This window comes from Mauremys reevesii, linkage group 4 (genome assembly GCF_016161935.1).
Source record: "Mauremys reevesii isolate NIE-2019 linkage group 4, ASM1616193v1, whole genome shotgun sequence".
NCBI classification, from domain to species: Eukaryota; Metazoa; Chordata; order Testudines; family Geoemydidae; genus Mauremys; species Mauremys reevesii.
The window spans coordinates 133,099,064-133,125,276 of record NC_052626.1 but is presented as its reverse complement, the minus strand read 5'-3'; the positions used below and the strand labels follow the sequence as shown (position 1 = coordinate 133,125,276).

The window sequence follows — 26,213 nt, the reverse complement described above, 5'->3', positions numbered from 1 at the left end:
CTTCTGTGAGTGGAGAATTCCAGTCAGGTAGCATTTTACAGCCATTTCGGATGTGTCAATGGCTATTTTTTGCTCTGTGTTAGTACAGCTCCTAGCACAACGGGGACCTGGTCTATGACTGGGTCTTTTAGGCATTACTGCAACACAAATAATAAATAATAAATAGGGCTGTCAATTAATCACAGTTAATTCACGCAATTAAGTCGAAAAAATTAATCGCAATTAAAAAAATGTATCACTACTAATTGCACTTGTAATCTCACTGTTAGACAACAGAATACCAATTGAAATTTATTCAATATTTTTGGATATTTTTCTACATTTTCAAATATATTGATTTCAGTTACAACACAGAATACAATGTGCTCACTTTCTATTATTATTTTTATTACAAATATTTGCACTGTAAAAATGATAAAGAAATTGTTTTTTTCATTTTGCCTCATACAAGTACTGTAGTGCAATCTCTTTTTTGTGAAAGTTGCAGGAGGCTGCACCCCAACCCCCTGTCTCCTCCCGGAGCCAGCACCCCAAACCTCCTCCTGCACCCCAACCCCCTGCCCCAGCCCTGACCCCCTCTCAGAGCCAGCACCCTGGACCCCCTCCTGCACCCCCACACTCTGCCTCAGCCCTGTCCTGCACCCAAACTCCCTCCTAGAGTTTGCACCCCTCATCCCCTCCTGCACCCCAACTCCCTGCCCCACGCTCAGCCTGGAGCCCCCACCTACACTGCGAACACCTCAGCCCCAGCCCAGAGCCCGCACCTCCTCCTGAACCCCAACTCCCTGCCCCAGCCCAGTGAAAGTGAGTGAGGGTGGGGATGGAGTGAGTGGGGTGGGGCTTCGGGGAAGGGCGTGGTAGATCCTGGGTTGCCCTTAAATTCAAAAAGCGATCTTGAGTGTAAAAGGTTGGAGAACACTGCTTTAGAGCCTACAAGTCCACTCAGTCCTACTTCTTGTTCAGCCAATCACTAAGACAAACAAGTTTGTTTACATTTATGGGACATAATGCTGCCTGCTTCTTATTTACAATGTCACCTGAAAGTGAGAACAGGCATTTGCATGGCACTTCTGTAGCTGCCATTGCAAGGTATTTACATGCCAGATATGCTAAACATTTGCATGCCCCTTCATGCTTCAACCATCCTTCCAGAGAACATACTTCCATGCTGATGATGCTCGTTAAAAAAAATTTGTTAATTAAATTTGTGACTGAACTCCTTGGGAGAGAACTGTATGTCTCCTGCTCTGTTTAACCCACATTCTGCCATATATTTCAGGTTATAGCAATCTCAAATGATGACCTAAGTTCCCTCTAAGCTGCATGCAGAAGCCTATTGAGCGCTGCACAGGCGCTCAGGCTGCAGCAGGGAGAGATACCTCTCCCCCAGCCCTGGACTTGCCGCGGCCAGGGGAGAGACGCCCCTCCACCGGCCCCAACCCAGCCCCGTCCCAGACCTGCCACTGCTGGGGCAGAGGCATCCCTCCCCCGGACCCCACCCAGCCTGGCCCGGACCTGCTGCGGCCGAGGAAGAGGCACCTATCCTGCAAACCCAGCCCTGGAGCTGCTGCCTTCCCCCCACAGCTGAGGTGCTGCTGCAGGGAGAGAGATATGGGGGGAATCCTCTTTCCCCGCTGTAGCCACGGGGCAGCCTGCACCACAAACCACTCATCCCCAGCCCCACCCCAGAGCCTGCACCTCCAGCCAGAGACCCTCCCCCCCTGCACCCAATCCTCTGCGCCAACAGTGAGCCCCCTCCCTCACCATGAACCCCTCATCCATGGCCCCACCCCAGAACCCTCACCCCAATCCTCTGCCCCAGCCCTGAGCCCGCTCCGATACTCCAAACCCCTCGGCCCCATTCCCGCCACATGAATTTTGTTATGTGCACCAATATGGAGGTGACAAGCTAAAAATAAGAAGAGCTAAAAATAGAGTAGCAGGACTTGCACCAAGACAAATAAGGATCCTGCCAAGTGTCACTCGTTTCAAAGAATAAAAATATCTAGATCCCAAAGCAGGTCAGTATCATCATCCCCATTTTACAGATGGGGAACCTGAGGCACAGAGCAAGTAAAGTGACTTGCCCAAGGTCCCTCAGCCAACCAGTGGCAGAGCCAGGACTAAAACGCAAGTCTCCTGCGTGCCAGTCAGTTGCACCATCCAGTAATCCATGCTGCTTGTCTCTATAGGCCCGGGTCCAGCAAAAACTAGCCACCTAGCAAAGATAGGTCTTTAAAGGCTGAGTAAATTGTACAAGAAACTTTGGTGATGTGAGAAGAACTTGGGGACGGCCTACAAAAGGTGAATCTTAGTGCAGGCTTCATTGTACAGTGCACTGGCGACCTGATCTGAATCCTGCCCAAGTCAATGGAAAGATTCCCACTGAAACTGCCCTGAAATTGGAACAATTTATATAGTGAGGGTACTGAGAGCCATTGAACCAAACTTCAAACCCTGTATATAATGGAAACCACTTCAAGCCAGGGGGTGCAGCAGCACCCCCCGCACCTCTACTCCCAGCACCTATGGCCCTAACAACTGGAAAGGTAGATCATTCTGCGGACATATACAGAAGCAAACAGTCAATACAGGAAGCTACCACAGAGATGTTGAGAAATTGCCTTGGAAAATAACGTTGAAACGAGAAAGACAATTGATTTGTTATGGATGGGGCTTGGATCTGGATTTGACTGGGGCTTGGTGTTCAAGGCCCATGGGTTAGGTTAGGGTTCAACAGCACTGAAATATCACAACTGCTTGGGCAGGAGTGTGGCCTGAAATGGTGTAAACCTCAGAAGATCAGTGAGATTTCTGTCACCTTGCAACTTGCAAAAATAGGTCCTTTCTGCCTGGGATCTATCCCAGAACCACCTACACATGGGTTTGGATCGGGGGACTCTCATCCAACCCACCCTGCAAATGCTGGGGCATCTGGGGTCTGTTCATTCTTTTGTACCACGCAGAGCTCCTCCAGGAATGACGCAGCCATTCTGTTTAGTTTTAAATCAGCAGCAAGATGTGCCCATCTTAAAAATAACTGTTTTGACAGTATTGATATAAATATGTGAATGGCTTGTTCTGCTATTTTCCTTTCACATTCTTCATTGCCTGATTCTGTGTGGGCTGAAGACAGGCTCAAAGACAGGGTGAGACGGTGCCACCTATAGGACATTCCTCAGTTCCAGTCTGGGTAGGTTTCAGACAGCTGTCAGGAGTCACTTTTTGTTCTTGTACCCCCTCATTATTTCAGCTAGATCAGACAATGTAACACCTCCCACTCTCCACAGTAGCCAGCCTCACCAACAAACTACACGAGACGACAGGCTTAAATTTAAAGTGGGGTTTGAATTTACTGAGAGGAAGATGGGGTTGGAGGGGGAATAATTTTATTTTCAGGAATGTCAAACTGAGACAAATGGAATGAGTGAGATATTCATATAGTACAATCCTGCATTAGAAAGAAGAAAGAGATGGACAAAACTGAGGGGAAAAACAACTGAGGAGAGTTGGCAGTTTTTCAAAGAGACACTATTAAGGGCCCAAAAGCAAGCTATTCCGCTGGGTAGGAAAGATAGAAAATGTGGCAAAAGACCAGTTTGGCTTAACCACGAGATCTTGCATGATCTAAAAAATAGAAAGGAGTCATATAAAAAAATGGAAACTAGGACAAATTACAAAGGATGAATATAGGCAAACAACACAGGAATGCAGGGGCAAGATTAGAAAGGCAAAGTCACAAAATGAGCTCAAACTAGCTATGGGAATAAAGGGAAACAAGAAGACATTTTATCAATACATTAGAAGCAAGAGGAAGACCAAGGACAGGGTAGGCCCACTGCTCAGTTAGGAGGGGGAAACAGTAAGAGGAAACTTGGAAATGGCAGAGATGCTTAATGACTTATTTGTTTCGGCCTTCACCGAGAAGTCTGAAGGAATGCCTAACATAGTGAATGCTAATGGGAAGGGGGTAGGTTTAGAAGATAAAATAAAAAAAGAACAAGTTAAAAATCTCTTAGAAAAGTTAGATGCCTGCAAGTCACCAGGGCCTGATGAAATGCATCCTAGAATACTCAAGAAGCTAACAGAGGAGGCATCTGAGCCTCTAGCTATTATCTTTGGAAAATCATGGGAGACATGAGAAATTCCAGAAGACTGGAAAAGGGCAAATATAGTGCCCATCTACAAAAAGGGAAATAAAAACAACCCAGGAAATTACAGACCAGTTAGTTTAACTTCTGTGCCAGGAAAGATAATGGAGCAAATAATTAAGAAAATCATCTGCAAACACTTGGAAGGTGGTAAGTTGATAGGGAATATCCAGCATGGATTTGTAAAGAACAAATCATGTCAAACCAATCTGATAGCCACGGGACCAGCGGACCCTCTGCAGGCAAACCACCGGAGGCAGCCTGCCTGCCGTGCTTGGGGCAGCAAAATCCCTAGAGCCGCCTCTGCCAACACTTGCTGTTATAATAATATTTTACAGAGTAGCTTTTATGATGAACGTGCCCAAAGCACTTTACAAACTATATATACATTGTCCCACTGAAATGCAGCCACCTCTGAGATGGGAGGCAGCAGCGTGGTGAACTGGCCAAGTGTGAGAGGTGAAAGGAAAAGTTGGCCAAGGACTGCTTACCTCAGATTTGAGTGCGTTGGACAATTTTCAGCTCTTAACACACTGAACTCTTATTAATTCCACACTGGAAGGGAGATTGCAGGATCAGACTGCTGGAGTGTTCTGTTTTGAATCAATGGAAATTTTGTCTGAGTTAGAACTGAAGGATGGGGACCTCGGGGGAGCGACCTTCTTACATGTCTTACTATGGGGCTATATAAATAAGTAGTATCGGCTTTGGCACATGTTTCCACACTCCCCGTTGTAACTCCTTTATCGCTCACTGGAGGAAATGCAGGGAGGGATAACATTAAAGAAACATGCAGTGCACACACACAGTGATTAGGGGCTTCCAAACACGGCACATTTCAGTACAAGGAGTGGTCCAAAACCAGAGAATTCAATAATACATAACAATGACATAATCATGTAAATAATAAATATTCAGAAATACAATATGAGACTGATTAAACTAATAGATAATAATAAATGTTAAATACAATAATGTATAAGGGGATTAAAGTGCTGAAGTGCAATAGTGATTTAAGTATTACATAATACTAAATGCAATAATAATAGTTAAACCCAGAGATTTCAGCTTGACCTGAGAACTGATGTCTGAGAAAACTCAGTGCACCTAATACAGCTCCAACCCTGGCTGGGCATGTCCGGCCCCTATAGGCTGCATGGGAATGGTAGAGTCCTGTGGAGTAAGAGAGGCAGATCCCCTCCCGGGGCTTGTCGGTGGTATGGCCCTATGGGCGAGTGGTAGCGCCCGCTGACCCCCTCCGAGGAACCCGCTCCCGGAGTTGGTACCGCCCACAGGGGCGTGGCCGGGCGGTGGTTGGCTGCGAGGCGCCCCGGCGGGCGGTTTGAAGGCGGCTGGGTGGGCGCCGGCCTGGCCGTGGGAGGATGAGGGCGGGGCGTTGTCGCCGTCTCCGTCTCCTTCAGCGTCCGGCGGGGAGACCGAGGTGAGGGTCGGGAGAGCGAGGGGCTCAGGTGTGGGGCTGGGAAGCTCCGGGGGCAGAGTACGCATGCGCTAAGGAAGAGTGGCGGGGAGGACTCACGCGCACAGCCTCTTCAAGCGCCGCTCCAGCCCGGACTGACGGGACCTCGTGGCGCAACGGTAGCGCGTCTGACTCCAGATCAGAAGGCTGCGTGTTCGAATCACGTCGGGGTCAGGCTGCCCCTGCCTGGAAGGGGATTTATTTTACACCTTTAACAAAATAGAGAGAGGGCGGGTGGGGGCGTTTCCTCTAGTGTAACGCGATAAGGGGACGCGATCCCCAAGCAAACAGGCAGTGTTGGAGAGGGCTCTGCTCCCCCCCAGTAATGATAACTGGGAAGGGTGGGGTTGGGGGCACCTGTAATCCAACAGAAGGGGATGGTGCATGGGAGGGGTGCCCCTTAAGGTAAAATAGAGGAACATGGGGAATCCCCCTAAGATAGGAATAGTGCATGGGGGTGCAATTAGAGACAGTGAGGGAGCAGCATGGGGTTCCCCCAAAGCAGAGGGAGGTAATAGGAAGGATAAGTTTTCCCCAAATTAAAACAAAGGGCAGTTGAAAGGCAGGGTAGGGCTCTGGGCAGGAGTCACCCCAGGGAGCATTTTTTGTATACTTCCACTTATAGGGCTTGTCTATACTGCAGTGGCCCAGCTGCAGACTTTCAGTGTAGATGCTACCTAGGCCGGTGGTTGGAGGGATTCTCCCTCTGCACAGATAATCCACCTCCCCAAGAGGCAGCAGCTAGGTAGAGGGCAGAATTCTTCCCTCAGCCTAGCACTGTTTACATGGGGAGAGGAAATAGGTTGGTTTAACAACCCTGCTTCACACCCCTGTGTGATGTAGTTAAGCCAACTTAATTTTCTAGTGTAGACCAAGCCACAGAAATGTAGGGCTGGAAGGCACCTCCTCAGGCAATCTGCTACTTCATCCTGTTGCAGCTGACCCCTCTCTTATTTGCTGTTGCACTCCTGCTTAGCTCCCAGGGAGGGGTCTATGTTCCTGTCCTTTGGATGCAGATGCTCAGCTGGCTTGTGACTTCCCCTGAGTGAGGATGATAGAGTGAGTTTTATGCCTTCCTCTTCCTTTTAAAAACACTATGTACATGATACAGTTCTGGCATATATTCCTAAGGCAGTCTTCTTTAGTCTCAGCAAAATCAGCTTGAGAAGAGGAATTATTATAGATGTAAATCCTAGACAGGTATGTGTGATTTTTGGTTAAACACTGCGCTTGTGCAGCATTTATCTTGTAATTCACAGTTGTGTTAAGATGCAAACTACATAAGCAAGTAAACTGACACTACTGGGTTAAAATTACATGGGGTGGGGGGTGAGCCTCATTTGCCTATATAAATTACACCAAAGGTTAAATTGAAATAATCAATGTTTGATTTATTTTTCTCTTTTTTCCCCTTTAATTGAATTCTACTAGTTAGTTTCACTCTGTTTATCATGCAGAAATTTATGGCTACAGTGCTTAAGTTACAAACAATTAGAGGACAAACAAAGCTATTTTACTAACACTTAAAAGTCAAGAGGAGATTGGGTGGGCATAAAGCTTTTTTTAAAAACAAAAACAAACAAACAAAAAACCCCTCCACAAATCTAAATTTGGGACCTGATACGATCAACTACCAACAAATCTAGCCAACTTAAAAAAACAAACAAATCTGAGGTTGTTTTCAACTATTGCACCTGCCTCTGAGTTCCTCTGCCAATGAGTACAGCTTCACAACCACGCGTTCGGATTTTAAAATTCTGTTCTCTTCTCTGCTGTATGAAATACCCTCACAAATATAACAGAGGAAACTGACTATAATTGGGGAAACAGAGAAAATCTCTACATAGAGTGCTGCTGTCAGATGCATAAAACAAACTAATTCTCAGTGTTGAGAGGGATATTTTGCTCTTATCTTTCAGTTTATAGCATTCTTAGGTGTTTCTTGTAACCATAGTGGGGCAAAAACACTTTCAGGCAGAGTAGGCTTTTTAAAGTTGATAGTGAGTCTCTAACTGCTTTTGACAATGTTATCCAATCTTTGCAATGTTTTGAGCATAGTCTCATGTGATCATGAGGTGCTGAGCAATTGCAGCTACCATTTGCTTCAGTGGGAGCTGAGAGTACTCAGCAGCTCTCCAGAACACTAACCTTTGAAAAAAGGTAAACAAAACAAACGCACCAGTAACTACTAGATCATTAGACATTTCTATGACATGACACAGTTAAGCAGAGCTTTTTGGAAAGTCATTCAGTCAGTAGTTGCCTGGAACAAACAATTGCTAACCCAATTTTTGGAACTAATTCTACCTAATAATGCCCTTTTTAAATTTAGTCATGATGACATTGCAGTGTCATGATAGCTTGGAAAGTGACATACACACTTGGTTACTCAAACTATTTTGGATTGGGAAGCAACAGATGGCCTTATAAAAGTATTGTCTATTTCACAATAGAAAAAGCTTGAGTGCTCTTGGGTTCTAACCCTTTAAATCTTCATTTCAAGATGTTTTATTTTGTACACCTGAATTTCCTTTAATCTTGGTCTTTAGTGCTCTACTGTTCATTTAAATGTTCCGTCTCTTTTCTTTAGATGGCTTTTGTTATGACTATGTTGTTCACCAAATCTGGCTGCAAACAAAAGTTGTTTTGAGCTTATTTGTTTCCTCAATTTCTATTTATTTAGAAAAATAATTTCTGACTAAAAAGAGCTGAAGTTGAATTTTCTGTTTAGTCCAGTGTCAGGGCCGGCTCCAGGCACCAGCCCAGCAAGCAGGTGCTTGGGGCAGCCAAGGGGAAGGGGTGACACGTCTGGCTCTTCGGTGGCGGGTCCTCAGTCTCTCTTGGAGGGAAGGACCTGCTGCCGAAGAAGAAAGCAGCGCGATGGAACTGCCGCTGGTCGCGATTGCGGCTTTTTATTTTTATATTTATTTTTTTTCCCCACCGCTTGGGGTGGCAAAAACCCTGGAGCCGGCCCTGTCCAGTGTAATGTCCTCCTTCATCTTTAAATTAAGAGAAAGTTGATGGACAAAACCAGTTATTCCAAAAGGCTTGATTAAGAGTCCTCTGAATGAAAGATGCTACATAAAAATCATTCGTATGACTACAAGATCTAGAATTAAGTCTAAACCTAGCTTTTGTGGGGCTGAATGTCATATCCTTGCCACATTGACTCTGATAACCAAATATACAATGTTTTAGTTGTGTGTTGGGGGTGGACAAGAAGTGTCACAGGGGAAACTTGAGGCAGGTGAATAGCATCTTTTCAAATGGATGAACTAGTAGAGTTTTATGTTTATACATAAAAATGACTGGAAAACAGCACTTTCAGTCCTTTCAGTTTTTTGCTGCTAGCTAACTGTTGAGGTCTTTATGGAAATAGGCTTTGGCAGATGGCCATTTGAAATGCTGTTCATTCAATTTGGCTGACTCCTTTGTTAAAATAATGTATTTGTAGATTAAGTGAATGTGTACGCTCACCCTTTTCAGGTTGCACTTGTATTTAAATGGAATGTGGCTTCCATGGGACGGGATGGGAACTGAACACAATTTAAGATAATTGTTAGTCATGTTTTAATCATAAGTGCGAGATATGTCACTGAAGGCCCCCAGCTCTTGTTTCCTTGTAACATGTTCGTACTTAGAATGTCACATGTTTCAAAGGGTATCCTATTTTTACTTACACCTTTAGTGAAAGGTGCATAGTACAATACAAAGCTAGATAAAGGATTTTAAATGTCTACCCCAGTGCTGGCAGAATAATTTTCCTATAATGGGGAGAGGGGGGTGTTTCTTGCTTTAAACAGGGGCTGAAACATGCCAGGTACTTAGTAAATACTAATTTCTAGCTTTGTTATTCTAAGGGCCCAAGGACAGATTGTTATGAGGCCTGTCTGTGGTAGGGAATAAAGCATCTGAAGAAATATTGTTTAATATTAGCCACCTCCAGTGCGCTCGGCTAATATAATGGCTGAGTGAATATTAGAACTTTAAAATGGCTCTCTGTGTAACTATTTTCTGCCCTAATGTTTTAAAATGAACTGGAACTCAGAACTCTAATAACGTCATTCTTAAAACACCTATCAGCTGGTAACTTCTAGGTGCAGCATAGTGTGCCGGCATGTTCCCTACAGTCTGACCAGAGCTTTGTCTTGTCCTAAGCATTTCAAGCGATGGCTTCTTCCCCCCTTTCCCCCCACAATTCTCTGGGAAGACTTCTATAGTGTAGTTGATCTCCTCTATAGGAAGCTTTCATTAACATTCAGTCTCATTCAGCTATAAATATTTAGTTCTCTTAATCTTGCCTCATAAATAAATCACTCCAGACTCATCATTTTTGTTGCTCTTCCGAATTACCTTTTGTCTTAGTAATTACTATACCGTATCCTTTAGTCAAGGACTGCAACTAATCCCTTCTACTACTGAGGTGTCCAGAAGTGAATGCAGTATTCTAGTCATGCTCACAACTGAGTGGGATAGACAGAATATCTCTTTCCTTTCCATAGTGTGATGCCTCTGTGACCCCCAAAACACTAGCATTTCTGCTGCTCTGTCCATTTGCTATAGCTCCTAGAACGTATAGACATCAGATGTTCTTTTGAAGTATCACTTCCATAAATATCTATCACGGATTAGCTTTCCCCATATGTATTTACTTGCCTTCTGCCATAGCTGCATCTTGTATTTCTAACCTCATTAAACTGTTACACTATTTTCAGGCTTCACCGGTGTAATAGATTGGCTTTTCTTCTTCCCAGCAAAATTCCTCCTTGTAATGAACCTGCAGTGAAGTCACAATCTGGTTTGACACCAGTCTATTACCATGGAAATTAATGATGTCACAGATAAGTCACTATAGCTTTATTCTGGGCACGAAGAGCAGGGGCATTTGGGCTTTTAGAAAGAGGAAGTCCTTTTTAACATCTGTAGCTGTTGTAATTACAGAGTCAGAATTTCATAAGATCATGTGAGGGGGTAAGTGAATTTGTCTGGGATATCAGAACAATCTCCAAGACTGTTTCTAACCTGGCATAAGAGGGATCTGTAATTCCCATCAGTAGAGCTGTCCCAGTGGAGAGTGACAGATTATAATTTTGACCAGGGTCGATTCAGCCTTAGGAAATGGCACCCTCATTTTAAATTGAAATGAGTCTTTTCGGGGATACTTTCTTTTTTAACCAAAAAAAAGCTGATGAACTTTGAGGCACAAATACGTCGTGAAACAGTGATATGAAATATCTAGACTTGGTTCTTGTAAAATCATGTACTTTGTAGTAAAAATGTGTAGATTGTTTAGAAAATTTCTTTTTCATGTCAGAGAAATTAAGGCATGAGTTGACTTTGTATCCTGGGCTTCAGCCAAGAGCTAAGAGACTTGTTAAACTACACTAAAACATAGTCGGTTGACTGGATCCCTGCATGAAAAAAATGAGTGCAAGGTGTCTCAGATGACCCATTAGGGTCTTTGTTCTAGATTTTCATTAGACACTTATAGGTACAATTAATTTTTAAAACCTCTTTGAGATTAAATGTGTTCTTAATCAGATCTATGGTGGGGCCAAGCGTTAGGTGCTCAGCTCCCATTGGAAATCAGCAGTTGGATGTCTAACTCCCTTATGCCGCTTTGAAAATCATCTAAATGTAGAATTCTAGAACTAGACAGAAGGTCTCTTAATGTTACTGAGGCCTGATTTTAAACAGAAGTTGAATCTGTGTAGCTACAGGTGTGATATTAAACTGGGGCAGCTTTGTGTGTAGTTACTACTATGTCAATTTTAAACCTGGTTTTATGTCAGTTGAGCTTGGACCTGTACATTTTAACTAAATGCCCACAGTTGGGTTTGTACTGGTTTAACCAAATCTGTGTTTAAACTGGTGCGACTTGTGTGTAGACAAGCTCTGGGTAATAGTAAAACTGCTAGAATCATTGAGTATGGGGGTTTTTAGATGCTTTTTTAACAGAATTTTTATTTTAATAGTCAAGGTGACAGGGTTTTGAATTAGCCAGTATTATAAGATAAACCTGGCTAGTGAAGGTTTTTTTGTAATTAGACAGTGACAAAGCATGAGCAGAGTGTCAGTTTAAGGTTGGCTTTGATCATATTGTAATATGTAATTATATTGCAGTAATAGTCACTGCAGTATTAAAACATCTCTCGTCCAGGATCACTCTTCTACCCATCATTTACAACATATGGTTAAGTTCAAGTCTCAGATAATAAAAATGCAGAGTGAGAACTTGAATTGATGTCTAACTATTTATTTTCCTGTGATGCAAAGCATTACAGTTTGGTTGAATGTTTTAAGATGTTTGGTAAACAAGTGTAAAATTTATGTACACCTCTACCCGGATATAATGTCCTTGGGAGCCAAAAAATCTTACCACGTTATAGGTGAAACAGCGTTATATCGAACTTGCTTTGATCCTCCGGAGTGTGGAGCCCTGTGCCCCCTCCCCTCCCCGAGCAATGCTTTACTGCGTTATATCCGAATTCGTGTTATATCTGGGTAGAGGTGTATTTAGAATAACCTAATTCTAATGCGTTGTCAACTAATCTTGAGATAAAAACTGGACTGTGCTCCAAACTGAAAACTGTTTGAGGACTGTTTTTCTGTCTTGCAGAGCACCTCATATGCTGATGACAGTCAATAAATAACAAAGGCATATGAAAGTGCACCACAGATGTCTGTTCTGTCAACAATATGTGGACTTGTCTGCCAGTGTTTCCTGTACTGCTTCTAAGATTTCATTCTGACATTCATGGGTAGATTGAAAAAATCAAGTGCTCGGATGAATACACTGTTCTGCTTATATAAAACATCACCCTTCTATAGCACCTTCCGTGTGTGAATTCCCTAGGGCTTTGTAAACATTAATGAATTAAACCTCACAAAGTCCCTGTGCAGCATTAGACAGATGGGGAGATGGACGCAGAAGCCAAGCAAATGGAATGAAACTACTTTAATTAGATCTTATCCAGTTGTTCTGTCAAGGTAGAATTGGGGTAGAGTGGGTCCCAGACACAATCTGAAAAGTTGCATAGGCTGGCTGACTCCTAAGCCTTTTCTTCCCACTAAAAGGAAGGGGAAGCGAGTAAAAGAGGTGTGGCTTTAGGCAATGCTTTCGCCCCTTTTAAAATATCTGGATCTCTACAGACTCTGTTCCAATCAGAAAGGCACCTGTTATAATCAAAACCAGGGCACAAGAGACCAAGGCATGGAAGAGCAGCTGTTGCATGCAGTCATGCACAGTATTTTTGTGCTAGAAATGATTCATTTAGTCTGTGTAATATATATGGAAATGTGTTGTGGGAATGTCAGTCTGGTACTTGAAAATAATTAATATAACCCAGACAAAGCATATTTTTGACTTGCAGATCTTATAGGCTTTCCCTTCGGTCATATAGGCATAGGCTCTAGGAGCTTTACTGAAGACTATCAAATCTACATACATACAACTTGGACAGAGTGGCAGGCCTGAAAGGGACACTTCTCCATCACTACAAACATAAACTGAATAACGATACAATATTTTTAGGTTGCTGCAGAGACAGCCAGCAAAAGGAAAGCAAGTTAACAAAACGATATTTCTAGAGTGTTCGTGACAGACGAGGAAGTGAAGAAGGCAGGATTGGGAGGCTGGAGGAGAGGGAAGGAGGAGAAATGGTTTCCAAACTCTTGACACTGCAAACAATGGAGATCTGAACTATAAAGGGATACTCAAAGTACTTTTCTAAACATGTTGCATATAGGCCTAGGGATTTAGTAGTAATTATTGGCTTTATATATATATATACACACACACACAAAAGATCTTTTTACTTCATTTCTGGAAGCCTCCTCTGAAACTTGAGCATACCATCTCTTGTTCCACTGAGCTATAATTGTCAATTAAATATAATTTGTTACCTATAATTTGCCACCTAACTTTGTATGAAAGCTCTAAATCTGTAAATACTGAAATGTGTGATGGAATAGTGAGGCACTTGGAAACCATTCCAACCGTGGCAGGAAACCAGAATGTAACTATTCCAGTTTATCTAAATATATAGAAGTGTTTAATAAAACAGGATTTGCAGAGCAACAGGATAAATGCTTAAAGATGCCTTTGTACTGTACTGAGCTTTCATGGTGAATTCTCGGATCTTATTCCAAAGGTTCTGCTGTTGGAAAAGATGGCCCAGGTTACTGTTGGTGTGTTGATAGAAAAGCAAGAACAAGAAAACCAAGATCAAGACACAACAGATGAAATCAGCATTAAACTACTGAGTGACAATGAATTGCAGGAAAAGCTTCTCATGTATGGTACCGAGCCTGGACCGATACTACGTATGCTTCAAATTAATTATGGTCATGATTGGGAACAGATGGGGAAGTAGAATCTAATCTAACTTGTCTTTAAAGTGAGAAATTGGGTCTCAACCCAACTCAAAAACATAAGACAAAAAACAAAGGCCTGAGTTTTCAAAAGAGCTCAGCTCCCATTTAAGCATCTAAATGATGTGGCCAGATGTTTCGTATGTGCTCAGCACTTGTTCTCCACTGGAGTTGCTGGGTGCTGAGCTCATTGTAAAATCCCTGAAATTTAGGACCAGACTTTCAAACAATAAAACTAATTGCACAGCGAACCAATTGTTGTTAATCCCCTTGTATTCTGAACTGCTTATTTTAGCTTCTACAAGGACTCTTTATGAGAATAAACTACTGCAGTTGGTGAATCCAAGTCCACAAGGATTACGTGCCAAGCCAAAGGAAAGTGGAGATCTTGATCAGAGCTCAGAGAGTGAGGAAGAAAAAGGTACAGTAGTAAACTTTTTGGATGCAGAAATTAAAATAGTGTCAGTTTATCTATCTTAATATTTTGTATGTTTGAGAGCACTTAGTATTACCGTGTGAGATTTTTCTACATTCCCTAGGAACCTATTTTCCATTAAGTTCAATGAGGGTTAGACCTATCTGCGTCTTTGAGTGCTTCAAAAATCTGGCCTTAAGTGATTTAGGAGCACAGATCCCATTGAGAGACAATGGGACTCATGCTCCTAAGGCCTGGTTTATACTAGAAAATTAGGTAGTCATAATTACATCATGCTGGGGTGTAAATAATCCATACTCTTGACCGGTGCAGTAAAGCCGACCTAAATCCCCGGGTAGGTAGCTAATCCACCTGTCTGAAATTATTTTAAATGTTACTGATAAACAACAGTATCTCAATGGTGACTTTTTATGAAGGAAAGTAATCTTGCTGCAATAGTTCCGTGAGTCTTTGCAGCCGAACTCCAGAGCAATTTCTTAGGTCAAATCCCTTTTGTCCCTTCCCTATTGTGCTCATCATAGAATCATGGGGTGAAATCTTGGTCCGATTGAAGTCAGTGGGGGCTTTGTCATTGACTTTAGTGGGGCCTAGATTTCACCTTTTGTGCTTACTTTAGTGTGGCTTAATGGGTTTGTGGTCTAAAACTGTTTTATCACCTCTTGCTGTCTTCCACTCCTCCAATCCCCATCTTGCACTTCATTACCAAGTGTGCCCCCTCCATTCTGTTTGGTATATGATTTTATTGTTTAAACCAAAACGATAATGGCACATGGTTTATTCAGTGTCTGTAGAGTTGTAGGCTGACTCTGCTCTGAGATGGAAAACTAAAAATGCTATAAAACACCGGGATGAGTAGTGTGATTCAGCAGCCAACGTCCCTGGGTGCTGTGTAAAAAAAAAAAATAAAAAAAAAATAAAAAAAAAAAAAAAAAAATTCAGATCTGGGCCATGTAACCCAAATAAACCACGCACATTGCAGGACTTGCATGTATTACACAAATCAGAAAGTAAGTTGCCTTGGCTTTTGGATGGCATCTTCAGTCTCGTCTCTTATGCTGAAAACACTGGGACTGGTCAGTTTGAAGAGGAGAGAAATAAGGAGACACAATCAGGGCGTACAGAGCAAGAGTTTTGAGAAGGCAGATTAGGGGCATAGAATTATTTGTGTTCAAGAGATGCTTAGGAGCCCTAGTCATGGACCGGACCCCCATTGTGCTGGGCTCTGGACAAACACAGAACAAATGAATGCAATTGAATGATTATCAATAGTCAGTTCATTAAAGGAAATACTTTTTACATGATGCACAGCTAACCTTTGTAAATCAGTGTCACAAGATACTGTGGAGTCTGAAGGCAAGTCTATGCTACAAAATTAAGTTGACTTAAGTTACATCGACATGCAGCCACCGCAGTAACTGAATCTGTTTTACATGTCCCTTCCATGCTCCCTGTGTCAGCAGTGCGCATCCTCGCCAGGAGCACGTGCACCCATTTCACTGCCAGCGTGGGGCATTGTGAGACAGTTGCTGAAAGGCAGCAACTGTCAATGTAAGCAACACAGTGTCGACACTGACAATGCATCAACCTGACTATTGACCTAAGCACTACATCTCTTGTGGAGGTGAAGTTAAGTAGGTGTAGTGGGTCCGTTAAGTTACTGGGAACTAAATTTTACTGTAGATGCTTTCAGAGTTAAGGCAACATAAGCTGCCTTACATTGATCTAACTCTGTAGCATAGACCAGGCCTGAGATCTTAGCTAGATTTTTTTTCATAAAAAGGGGCTAGAAGTTAGAGGCCTGATTCTTCTTTACACGAATACCTCTTTACGGTACTCTGAGGGGCAAATCCGCAGTTGGTGTAAACGATCATAACGCTTATTGAGGATTTGCCTCTGACATTGTAAAGGGCCTTAAATTGGCCCCTAACTTGATATAACTTAGAATCAGGCCCTATATGGAAAACAAGAACATCACTGATAAATGAGACGTTTAGAAGTCTAAAGAGATGTAAACCAGTGTGTTTCAGGGCATAAATCAATTTGTGTGGGAATTAGGAAGCAATTTATTCTATAGGCAGGTTGTTCTGTGACTGCCTGCCGCAGGGTTCCCTGAAACGTCTGGCACTGACCGCTGTCTGAAAGGCTATTGAACCTGATGGCCCTGTGGTCTGATCTGGCATACTAACTCCTTTGTGAATATCAAGGGAATTTGAAATATCTTTAGAGGGAAAAAAACAAATGTAGGGGTTTCTTTCACGAGAAGTAGAACGTTCAGTAGCTCAATCCTGAAGATCTTTTTGAGGAGCTGCATAGAACTGAAAACCAAGCTTTGCTTTTTTTTTTTTTTTTAAATCGCTTGTAAAACTCCTTTTTAAGTTCCCATCAAGGAGCTAACCAAGCCTCTCATTTATTTTACAGGCTGTAAGGAATTGCTAACTTTTTAAAGCAATTAGTTTGGTGGTGCAATTTCTGTTGCTTTTGGGGAAAAAAGGAGTTGCAAAATCCTGAGCAGATTAGAAATGTTCTGAAAAATACTAAACCAACAGCTGCACGTCGGACTAATCTGACAGCATAGCAGCTGTCCTAACAAAAACATAGCTAGCTCAAACAAGCCTTCTTTTTATATTGAATGAATATACTACTACATCATGCTATGGAATGGATAAGGAATTGTTTACTTGTTAGTTTTCCAGGCATGATTGCCAATATATGAAACTCATCTGACACCTCTCCTGCCCCTTTAGCCCGGAAGACTTGAATCTAATCCTCTGTTAGGTAGACTGCTGGCATTTGGGCACATTGCCTCTTTGCACCTTCTCATTTACGTGTTTGTATGTTGCCTATCACCATTGCATCTAGGTGAAAGCACAGGAGGCTAATTAAGCAAAGCAGTTTCTAAAGATGGCTGTCCTATAGCTCTTGTTCTGAAGTATTGACTCAAGCAACATGGCACAGATACTCCAGCATAATTTACCCTTTTAAGGACCTCACTTGTTAGTTTTTCCTCTCCTTATTTAGAGACCAGTACTGAAGTAGTCCTTGAAACAAAAGACTTCAAAGTGACAGCAGCTTGTGCCACTGGCTACAGTAAAGTAAGTAACCTACTAATGCATGAATATTTTATGTAGCTGCTGCTACATGCAGGAAATTTCAAGTTAATAGAACCTGATGTTCTTTGTATTAAGCTCTTGACAAATGCAGCAATTACCTTCAATCAGTTAATTATAGTATGCTTCTATGGCACAACTTCTACAATGCAGCCCAAGGAAATCTACCGTGAAACAGTCAGCTCGGATGTTTAAGAATATGCCAAGTTGATTTCCTGACATACAAAGTGCCCAAGTAATTATAAATGCTGACTTAAAATTAACTATTAAATATTTATTCAATCACCCATGTTTCAGCATGTTAAATAACATTTAAGCTTGGATTTTAAAAGGATACAAAGTAAGGTGACCATTGTAAGTGGTGTGAAAACAAGTTCCTATAAACCTTAAGACCAGACACATCCCATCTATCTAAAGTTCTTATAGGGAAGTGCTGTTATCCCCATCTTGCATTATAGATGGGGAACTGAGGCGCAGAGAGAAACTAAGCGACTTGCCCAAGGCTGAACAGGGAGCTTGTGGCAAGGCATGTAATTTAACCCGAGTCTCCTGAGTCCCAGCTACTGGTCTAACCATTGGACAAGCCTTCTTCATGTTACTTCATATTTTACAGAAAAAAATTCCTAATTACAACAATTGGCTTCAGACACTGCCCTGAAGCATTTGAAGAAAGCTTAAATGATAAATACCATACTAAGATGTGCTGGCTCCATCTACGTAAAATAAACAGTTCAATATTATGACATTCAAAAAATATGGACTTTTAATTAAGATCACTGTTAGTAAAAGTCTCCATCGGTTTTCAGCATTTCTTGTGGATTTCTTTTTCTTACAGGCTCCACACACTGAATTTTCAGAACGCCACAAGAAACTCCTAGCACCTGATGCAGATTACAGTCTTGCCAAGATAGTGGCAGAGGAAAGTACCCACCCTCCCAATATTTTAATTTGTGGTTACATTGGTGCTCCTAACAATTCACAAATCTTGAATTTTGTGCATGAACTTGCATGAGAAAAAGCTTCTCATTAGACATGCTGTAGTGCAGCTGAATGTTCCTTCACTGCTTCTTACTTCACCTACTGCTAACTTTTCAGCAATTGTTATTACTGATCAGAGGTTGATCTATATCATTGGCTTTGGTCTATTTGCATCTTGTTCATATAGAAAAGCCTTATCGTTCAAATTTCTTACTGTAGATAGTCCTGAGAATAATTCCCTTATGAAATTACTGGCCCATGTCAATGCAGGTGTTCCATTAACTGTCAGATGGGCCGTATTATCGACATCTACATTGGGCCTTTAAAAAAATAAAGTAAGCTGATATTCGATTGCTACTTAACAACAGTTTCTGCTCATCTTGAGGACTACTTTACATGTCTGATGTGTGAAGCACAGATGATTCCAGGTTCTTGGTTACATTTTTTTTTAATCCGCAATGCACAATATAAATGAAGGTGTAGACATATTGTCACAGGTGGAAAAATCACTAGTAGTCATTTCTTGGATAAGTGCAGGTTGTTAACTGCAAGAGAATAGTCTCTTGTGCACAGTATTCTTGACCTTGATAAAGCAGCTTTGACCAGGAGAGTATTCAATTATGCATAGATTGTTTACCCTTCCAACTAATGAATGCCTGTCTTGGATATTAACAGCTAGAGCAAATATTGCCAGAGGATAAGTTGCCAGCACATTGGACACAAGGACAGAAGAGGTCAGGTGGCAGCAGTCCCCAGGCTAGTCGTAGGACAAAGGTACTCTGGCACCAATTAACTTATAATAAACTGGCTTTTTTCCAGAAAATCTTCCAAAAGTGCTATCCACAAAAATGTGCCCTAGAGCAAAATGGTGCAAATGATGAATCGCTGAATAACATTTAGCTACCTAATGCCCTATCCATTCACTTCAAAATTCCTTTCCTTGGTCTTGCATTTGATCCCTAATAAAAATCTTCCCTTACCCTAATTTAAGACAAAGTAGCACTACCTCAAAGGTGGACTCTTAAAACAAGCGAAATGCACACACAGTTGCATGCCTCCTTTGAAAGAATAGAAAATAATCACAGAATGATGCTGCTTTGCTTTTATAAATCAGCAAGAGGTGATCTTGAAACTATATGATGTACACTTTATGCAAGGTTTCAGTGCAGGAGAGTTGAATTTGTTTTAGGCCCCAGTCCTGTAAAGTCTTCTAACAGAGCACAAAGGTAAGCACACGCCTACATCTTTGCCAAATTGAGGCATTAGATTGTAATGTCTCTAAAGTGAGGATAGCTAGAAGCTGGGACTGGACAATCAGATGGATTATTTGATGATTGTTCTGTTCTCCAACAATAAAAACAATAATTGGAGATATACCAATCTCCTAGAACTGGAAGGGACCTTGAAAGGTCATTGAGTCCAGCCCCCTGCCTTCACTAGCAGGACCAAGTACTGATTTTTGCCCCAGATTCCTAAGTGGCCCCCTCAAGGATGGAGCTCACAACCCTGGGTTTAGCAGGCCACTGCTCAAACCACTGAGCTATCCCTCCCCCCATTGTGTCTGAAGCATCTGGCACTGGCCACTGTCAAAAGATATGTCTATACTAGCCACTGGATCAGCGGGTAGTGTTCAGTGTATCAGGGATCGATTATCGCATCTAGAAGAGACACGATAAATTGATCTGCAAATCGACGCCTGTACTACTCCTCCATAGGAGGAGTAAGCAGAGTCGATAGGGGAGCCATGGCAGTTGACTTGCTGCTGTGAGGACAGCCAGGTGAGTTGAACTAAGATACTTCGACTTCAGTTATGCGAATAGCATAGCTGAAGTTGCGTATCTTAGTTCAAACACCCCCCCCCTCCCCCCGGTTAGTGTAGCCCAGGCCAAAGACAAGATACTGGGCTAGATGGACCATTGGTCTGCCCCAGTGTGGCTGTCCTTAGGTTTGTACAACAACCAGCACAGTGGGTCTCTGGTCCTGATGAAGGCTTTTGGATGCTATGAAAACATTTATCTTTTTCATTCAAAGGGCTTTAGACCAGATTTATTGTGTGCTTCAGCCCATAAACCTAACTTATCCATAAAAATTGTTGACTCTCAGTTGAACCCTTTTTTGTTTGTATCAGTGAATAATAGTCAGCCTTCCAACAACCTAACAAGGTCCATTTGCTATTGCAATCTTTTGAACAGATTCAGTCTCGAATTTCATATTTGCCCTAAATGCCCTAAGTGTTACAGCTCAAAAAAAGCTTAAAGCCCATCATTTCCCCCTCCCCCCATTTCTTTTTACCTGAGCCATTTTTTTTTAATTGCAGTGGTGATCTTTGTTCAACTTGTTTATACGGGCCATTGAATTAGTGGATTTAGATCATATGTCCAGATACAAAGTACTTTTTACTGTGGAATGTTGATTTATTTACTTTAAAGTAAGCTGTAATCACTTGCTTCTTTGGCAGGGTAAGATCATGTTGGACAAGAGCACAATGACTTATCGAACACCAGCTAATACTCCACAGGCCTCAATATTTGTTAAACAGAGTAGACTACAGGCAACTAATCTATTTTTTTTTAACTTAATCTCCTGGGTGGCTGTAAATCCTTCACAAGGTGTCTCTTCTGGTCATGATAGAGGAAATATCCACTTTAAACAAAGTTATTTGAAGGCTGCTTCCACTCACTGAATTGCTTCTTATTAGAAAACAAAGAATTTGGTTATTACATTTCTGGCACAACTCTCCTTCAGGCTTTTGTGATCACAGCTAATGTTCCAGGCTAGCACTGGGCACAGAATTGCCCTTTCCCATTCATCTTGTTTTTGGTCATTGTAAATCCACCAAGATGAATCCTCACTCCAAAAAAGTTAACGAAGATATTCTTACTCTCTTAATTATCCACAACTTGTTCAGTGGCTTCAGCAGTTGGGAATAAAGGATCCTGCATAAAGTCTATTTACTAAATCTCCCACTATAAACTTTCTTCTCTTGTTAGGCAGCTGACACAATGGGTGACTCGGTTAGCAAAGATGATGGTCAAGGTGAAACGTGGCTTCCTGAACCCCGGTCTCCCATAGGAATAAGGTAATGATCTGCAGCCATTCACAAAGAGTGATTTGATACAACTGCACTACTTATCAATAGCCTCTCTTCCTTCCTATTCCCTTGGCCGTTGAAAAGCTGAGACTCCACCAGGGTCTTCCATGGATGGTTAGGTCTCTGGTCAGAAAAGAAAGCTTTGGCTTATAAAAATGTTGGTAGGCAGCACTGAGGTGAGGTAGGAAAGAACTACAGAAAGCTCATGACATACACAGCCACTTCCTAAAATGTATATTCTCTTCAGCTGTCAAGTCTTTTCATAATGTGTTTGTGGGGGAGAGGGTGTTAGCCAAGGGAATGCAGAAGTTGCAAGTTAGTATATTTAAGTTCTTGGGTGACCCAGCCAATGGGCCTTGAACTGGGGGGACCTCTTTTACCTGAGGTGAGTCTAATCTCCATGGCACAGTGGATCTTTTTCCTCTGAGTGCCATTCAGAGTACCATTTATTGGCCCTTGTGATGTGGCCGCTCTTCACCTAGGAATTAGACACAGACCTGCTAACTGATTTCACGTAAGCTACCAAACAGCTTAAAGATGGTGATGACTTTTAGTCCCCTGGGGCTGACTTGAGCCACTGATGTAGAGGTGAGAGAGAGGATTGCTGGTCAAATCACTAGCCTGGGACTTGGGAGATCTGGGTTCAGGTCTGAGCTCTGCCACAGACCTTGAACAAGTCAATTAATCTCTGTGCCTCAGTTCCTTATCCATAAAATAGGGAGCAGGATAATCCTTGTCTGTTTAGACTGTAAGCTCTTCAGGGACAGATTCTCTCATGTGTATGTACAGTGCCTAGTAAAACAGGGTTCCAATCTTGCTTGGGAATACTAGATGCTACATAAAATAAAATAAGTAGTACAGAGACTCCATATTGACTCACTGAATCCACTGGGCCATTCTTCGCTGTTCTGAGTTTCATAGGCGATAAAACATTGACCCTGAATGGACTAGAACAAGAGACGTGCACTGTTCTAATGCACAGAAAAAGCTGGTGTCTCTTGTCCTTTTGCAGCAGCCAGTATCTGCTTGAAGGGACATGAGCTTTGTGTTGCTGGAGTGCTTTGAAGTGGCAATTAGAGGTACTGCCAATTGGTGTCGCAATAAAAATGAACAGTTTAATTTTTTTTAATCTGGGGGATGGCATCCAGATTCTAAACAGATTCTGTCATCTTTGTTTCAAAAATTCACTACTCAGTCACTGAAACCTAGTGTAGAGGCTTTTAGCTGTTTCTCTCTTAGGTATGAGCTTCCTTTGCAGCTCTGCAAAAAAGCTACTTTCTAATTGTTTAGACCTTCTCGTAGACAAGAACCCATGTCTCCTGCTGCTGCCTTAGAAAGCCTTGTGGAGGAGCGCTTATTTTGCAGTGCAGTCCATTAAACAAAAGGAGTCCTGACCTGGGGATTTTCTTTCTGTTGGCTACCAATCAGAAAACAGTTTCCCAATACTACTTCACCATCAGTGTTAACACAACAAATAGTAACCGTATGCAGAAGCCCATCTGGAAATGTATTCCTTCCAATTCTCTGTTAAGGAAGGCATGCTGGCCCAGGCTGTGTTAAAATGAACTTCCTGGCTGCAATGGGTGCCCAGCCTGAGTTTAAAGAACTCCTTGGCTGTCCCCATATATGCAGTTCACAAAAACTACCTCTTCTGTTGATCTCAAAGGATCATGTTTGATCATATGGAGGTTTGCTTCAGCTTTGGCTATATTTTAGTTTCTCTTGATCACAAGAAGCCTGATTGTTCCCTGGAGCTATATTTCTCTCTGATACTGTGTGCTTAAGTTTGAAAGGTAACAGTGGTTAGCAGTATGGATTTTTAAAAGTTGTCTTAAAATTTACTATCCTTTTTCACAGTCCTAGGAGAAGATCAGTGAGAGAGAGTGACCCATCAACACAGAATATTGTGGAGAAGTCCAAAGTGGAAAAGGAGAAGCCCAAGGCATCAGCATTAGAGCACAAGGAGGCCCATCGAGGAATCCTATCAATGCCCATAAGGATTGCTATACTCGCTATCTTTGTTTTCGTACTCTTTGTGTATGTAACTATGGAGACCAACCCAGACAATCCATTCACGAACTTCATCACAGGAAGAGGCTAGTAGTGCTGTCCTGACACCCAGCTAGGGAGCATTTAGGAGTGACTACAGAACAAAGCAAACGCCTCTTTTGTTCCCTACTTACATGTGAACAAGCTCTTGAGATGGTGAATTAAAAGGCCAATGGGAAAAAAACATTATAGTCACTGTGTTTTCTTTGTCAAATATTCATTGTATAGAGAGGCTCATAAGTCTTGGAGAGCCAACTTGCTTCACAATTTATCACCTCACCTTGAGCAGGGAGAAACAGACCTGTATCTCGTGATCAGATTCATCAGTTCATCCACTTGGAAGGGTTTTTCATTTTTCTAAACTACCAGTGGCTGATCATTCTTTCCCCAAAATGAATGTTCTTGTACTGAACTGTTGCTCCCTTGTACTGGAGAAGCACTAGCTTGAGACCTAGAAAACAAATTGCACACCTCTGACAAGCCAGGTAATGGCCATCATGGTACCACAGACAATGAGGAGCAAGTTTCAGGCTCCCCCTGGAGTGCCTTCTCATAGCTTAACTGTGACAGGAAATTTGCTTTCTTCTGCACTCCTCCAATTCTGGATCGTATCAAAAGTGGATACTGGTTGTCAGCACATTTCTGAGGCAATGCGTTTCCTCTGGATTTAAAGTTGAACTGTTTTGTTTTCTAAATATAGATAAGATCCTAAATCACTCAAGTTACCATGCTGTAAAAAGTAAAATGCTTTAAAACCATAAATGAAAATAATTTCTTTTTACCTGCCAGGACCAAGTTGAGGGATTTTAATGTCCACAGCTCTTGTCAGAAAAACACAGAACTCTGAGCTTAGGGCCTGACCCTAAGAAACCTAACACATCACCAAAGCCTTATGAAATGTGTTTAATTTTAAGTGTACTCATGTAGTCAATTAATGGCATAAGATATTGAATGGTCTCTTCTAATTTTTAACGGCATTTCATTTAGCCAAAGATATCAGCAAATTGCTTTACGACTGTGTCTAATGCCCTCACCTAAAATCTTGGATAAAGTTTCAATGTGAGGTAATGGATTATCCCTTTTCTAAACTGATAACTAGTAACAAGGGGAAAGGGCTTGATATCTACCATTGTTGTCTTTAATTCCACTGCCTCAGAAAATTCTGCCACTGTATTCTGAGTTGCGTGTTCTAAAATGCTAGCTGCTTTGAAAAAAAAGCCATCTTTCAATATAGCAAATGCAAGGAAAGCAGGAAGGTGCTATTTTTGCGTGGTTTTGTATTTACATGGAAACACTTAACTTGGTACTTAATCTGAAACAGTTATTTTAAATGCAATTGCTACTATGTTAAATAAAGAGCCTTGTGATATGAAGTCAGTTTCCCTCCTCAAATCCACACCTTCTGATTTCAGCCTTTGACAGCAGGGGCATGTAAGCAGCAATGTAGCTGTCACTCAGTCCCGTCTCTAAATCTTGTGTTGTATTTTCCAGCTGAAACTGGTTGCTTAGGTCTGGTTATTTAGGATGGAGAATGGGAGATGTAGTTTGTAAACCCTTAACATTCATAATAGCTTGCTACTGCAAAACCCTTCTAGAATAAATCTTCCTCTGAAGCAGCTAGTATTCTGCTTTTTGGCATATCAGCCTCAATGGACCACTGTTCTCAGCTAGTATGGCAACTTTTGTGTTCCCAAAATCTGTCTTGGTTGTAAAATATATTGCCTCCAATAGAACTAGTTTGGCCTAAGCAATTTAGCTTTAAATTTTGTCCTCTTACGTTCAGAAAGTTTGGTGCTTTTTGTGTGATGAAAAGAGCTAGGTATTGTCTCCCTTTTTTCCCTTTTCCTGCAGATTCTGAGAAACTTACTCTTGCCTCTACAGATACTTTCAAAATTTACATTGGATTTGAGAAGTTCTGAGACCGTTCCACGTTCTGAATACAGGGTAATGCAGCACAGGGCTTGTCTACATGAACGCTGAGATTGTGGCAAGGTGGGGTGTGAATCTACCTCACACTAGGCTGCTGTACACAGTTCTGATGCACGCAAACCGTTTGTTAATGCACTTTAATCTACTCCCGTTTCAGTCTGCACCCTAGCTTACCATGGACTCTATTGGTGTAGACAAGCCCGCAAGTGCTTTGAAGAGAACCTGTCATTTTCCCAGCATCTAGATGTGAGCTGAGACCACACCAACCTATGTGCTGGATTTACATGATGGTCTTCATGGAAATACAAAGGATGCTGCACTGGAGAGAGTTGTATGTTGAATGGGTAGTTCACATGAACGTAAAATTTTTTACTTTTGTCGCAAGTTCTTTTCAAGCCCATTCCTCTCATTACCAGCAGATCAATTAAGTTTATAATGCGCTGGGAAGAAGCAATATTAACCAGACCTCCTGTCTCTTGGCTTTAGTTGCCTAACACCATGGAAAACATTGTGGGACCCATCCGTGCGCTTCCCCCACTGGATTAATGTAAATTCACTAGCTTCTTTGCTCTTGTCCATCTAGACGAGTGGTTCTCAACCTGCGGGCTGCTTGTGATCCAGT

At 42.0% G+C, this 26,213-nt stretch overlaps 2 protein-coding genes and 1 non-coding gene across 34 annotated transcripts in view; 2 read left to right on the top strand and 1 right to left on the bottom strand.

Moving 5' to 3' along the window:
• Positions 1-6,678, bottom strand: part of CDK18 (cyclin dependent kinase 18) — a 173,452-nt gene extending 166,774 nt beyond the window's left edge. For 15 of the 26 annotated variants that reach the window (XM_039533361.1, XM_039533364.1, XM_039533376.1 and 12 more), the window contains exons 1-3: positions 6,532-6,678; positions 5,689-5,814; positions 4,643-4,744 (exon numbers count right to left, since the gene is read on the bottom strand). The gene's annotated coding sequence lies outside the window, so the exon portion shown is untranslated. Of the gene's footprint in view, positions 1-4,642; positions 4,745-5,688; positions 5,838-6,531 lie in introns of all 26 variants that reach the window. The other 11 variants (XM_039533381.1, XM_039533383.1, XM_039533382.1 and 8 more) reach the window with 3 other exon arrangements.
• LEMD1 (LEM domain containing 1) lies at positions 5,446-23,848 on the top strand. 7 transcript variants are annotated; one of them, XM_039533397.1, is made up of 10 exons: positions 5,550-5,592; positions 6,605-6,687; positions 13,782-13,953; positions 14,297-14,422; positions 17,456-17,529; positions 18,380-18,463; positions 19,198-19,296; positions 20,981-21,073; positions 21,513-21,601; positions 23,471-23,848. In XM_039533397.1, the coding sequence occupies exons 3-10, from the start codon at positions 13,800-13,802 to the stop codon at positions 23,712-23,714; spliced, it is 963 nt and encodes a 320-aa protein (XP_039389331.1). In that variant the 5' UTR covers positions 5,550-5,592; positions 6,605-6,687; positions 13,782-13,799; the 3' UTR covers positions 23,715-23,848. The 7 variants fall into 7 exon arrangements, with proteins under 7 accessions (XP_039389332.1, XP_039389331.1, XP_039389336.1 ...); XM_039533396.1 differs by lacking the exons at positions 5,550-5,592; positions 6,605-6,687 and adding exons at positions 10,491-10,599; positions 12,248-12,389; XM_039533398.1 differs by lacking the exon at positions 6,605-6,687 and having other exon boundaries at positions 5,446-5,592.
• Positions 5,731-5,802, top strand: TRNAW-CCA. The gene has a single exon. It is a non-coding gene; the product is annotated as a tRNA-Trp (tRNA).
• Positions 23,849-26,213: the final 2,365 nt, after the last annotated feature.

Bases quoted from the DNA above. Each gene is read 5' to 3' on its own strand.
- LEMD1 (XM_039533398.1), top strand. From the start codon at position 13,800: ATGGCCCAGGTTACTGTTGGTGTGTTGATAGAAAAGCAAGAACAAGAA. The intron at 14,423-17,455 runs GTACAGTAGTAA...CTCCTTATTTAG, and splicing joins AGAGAGTGAGGAAGAAAAAG to AGACCAGTACTGAAGTAGTC. The intron at 17,530-18,379 runs GTAAGTAACCTA...TTTTTCTTACAG, and splicing joins GTGCCACTGGCTACAGTAAA to GCTCCACACACTGAATTTTC.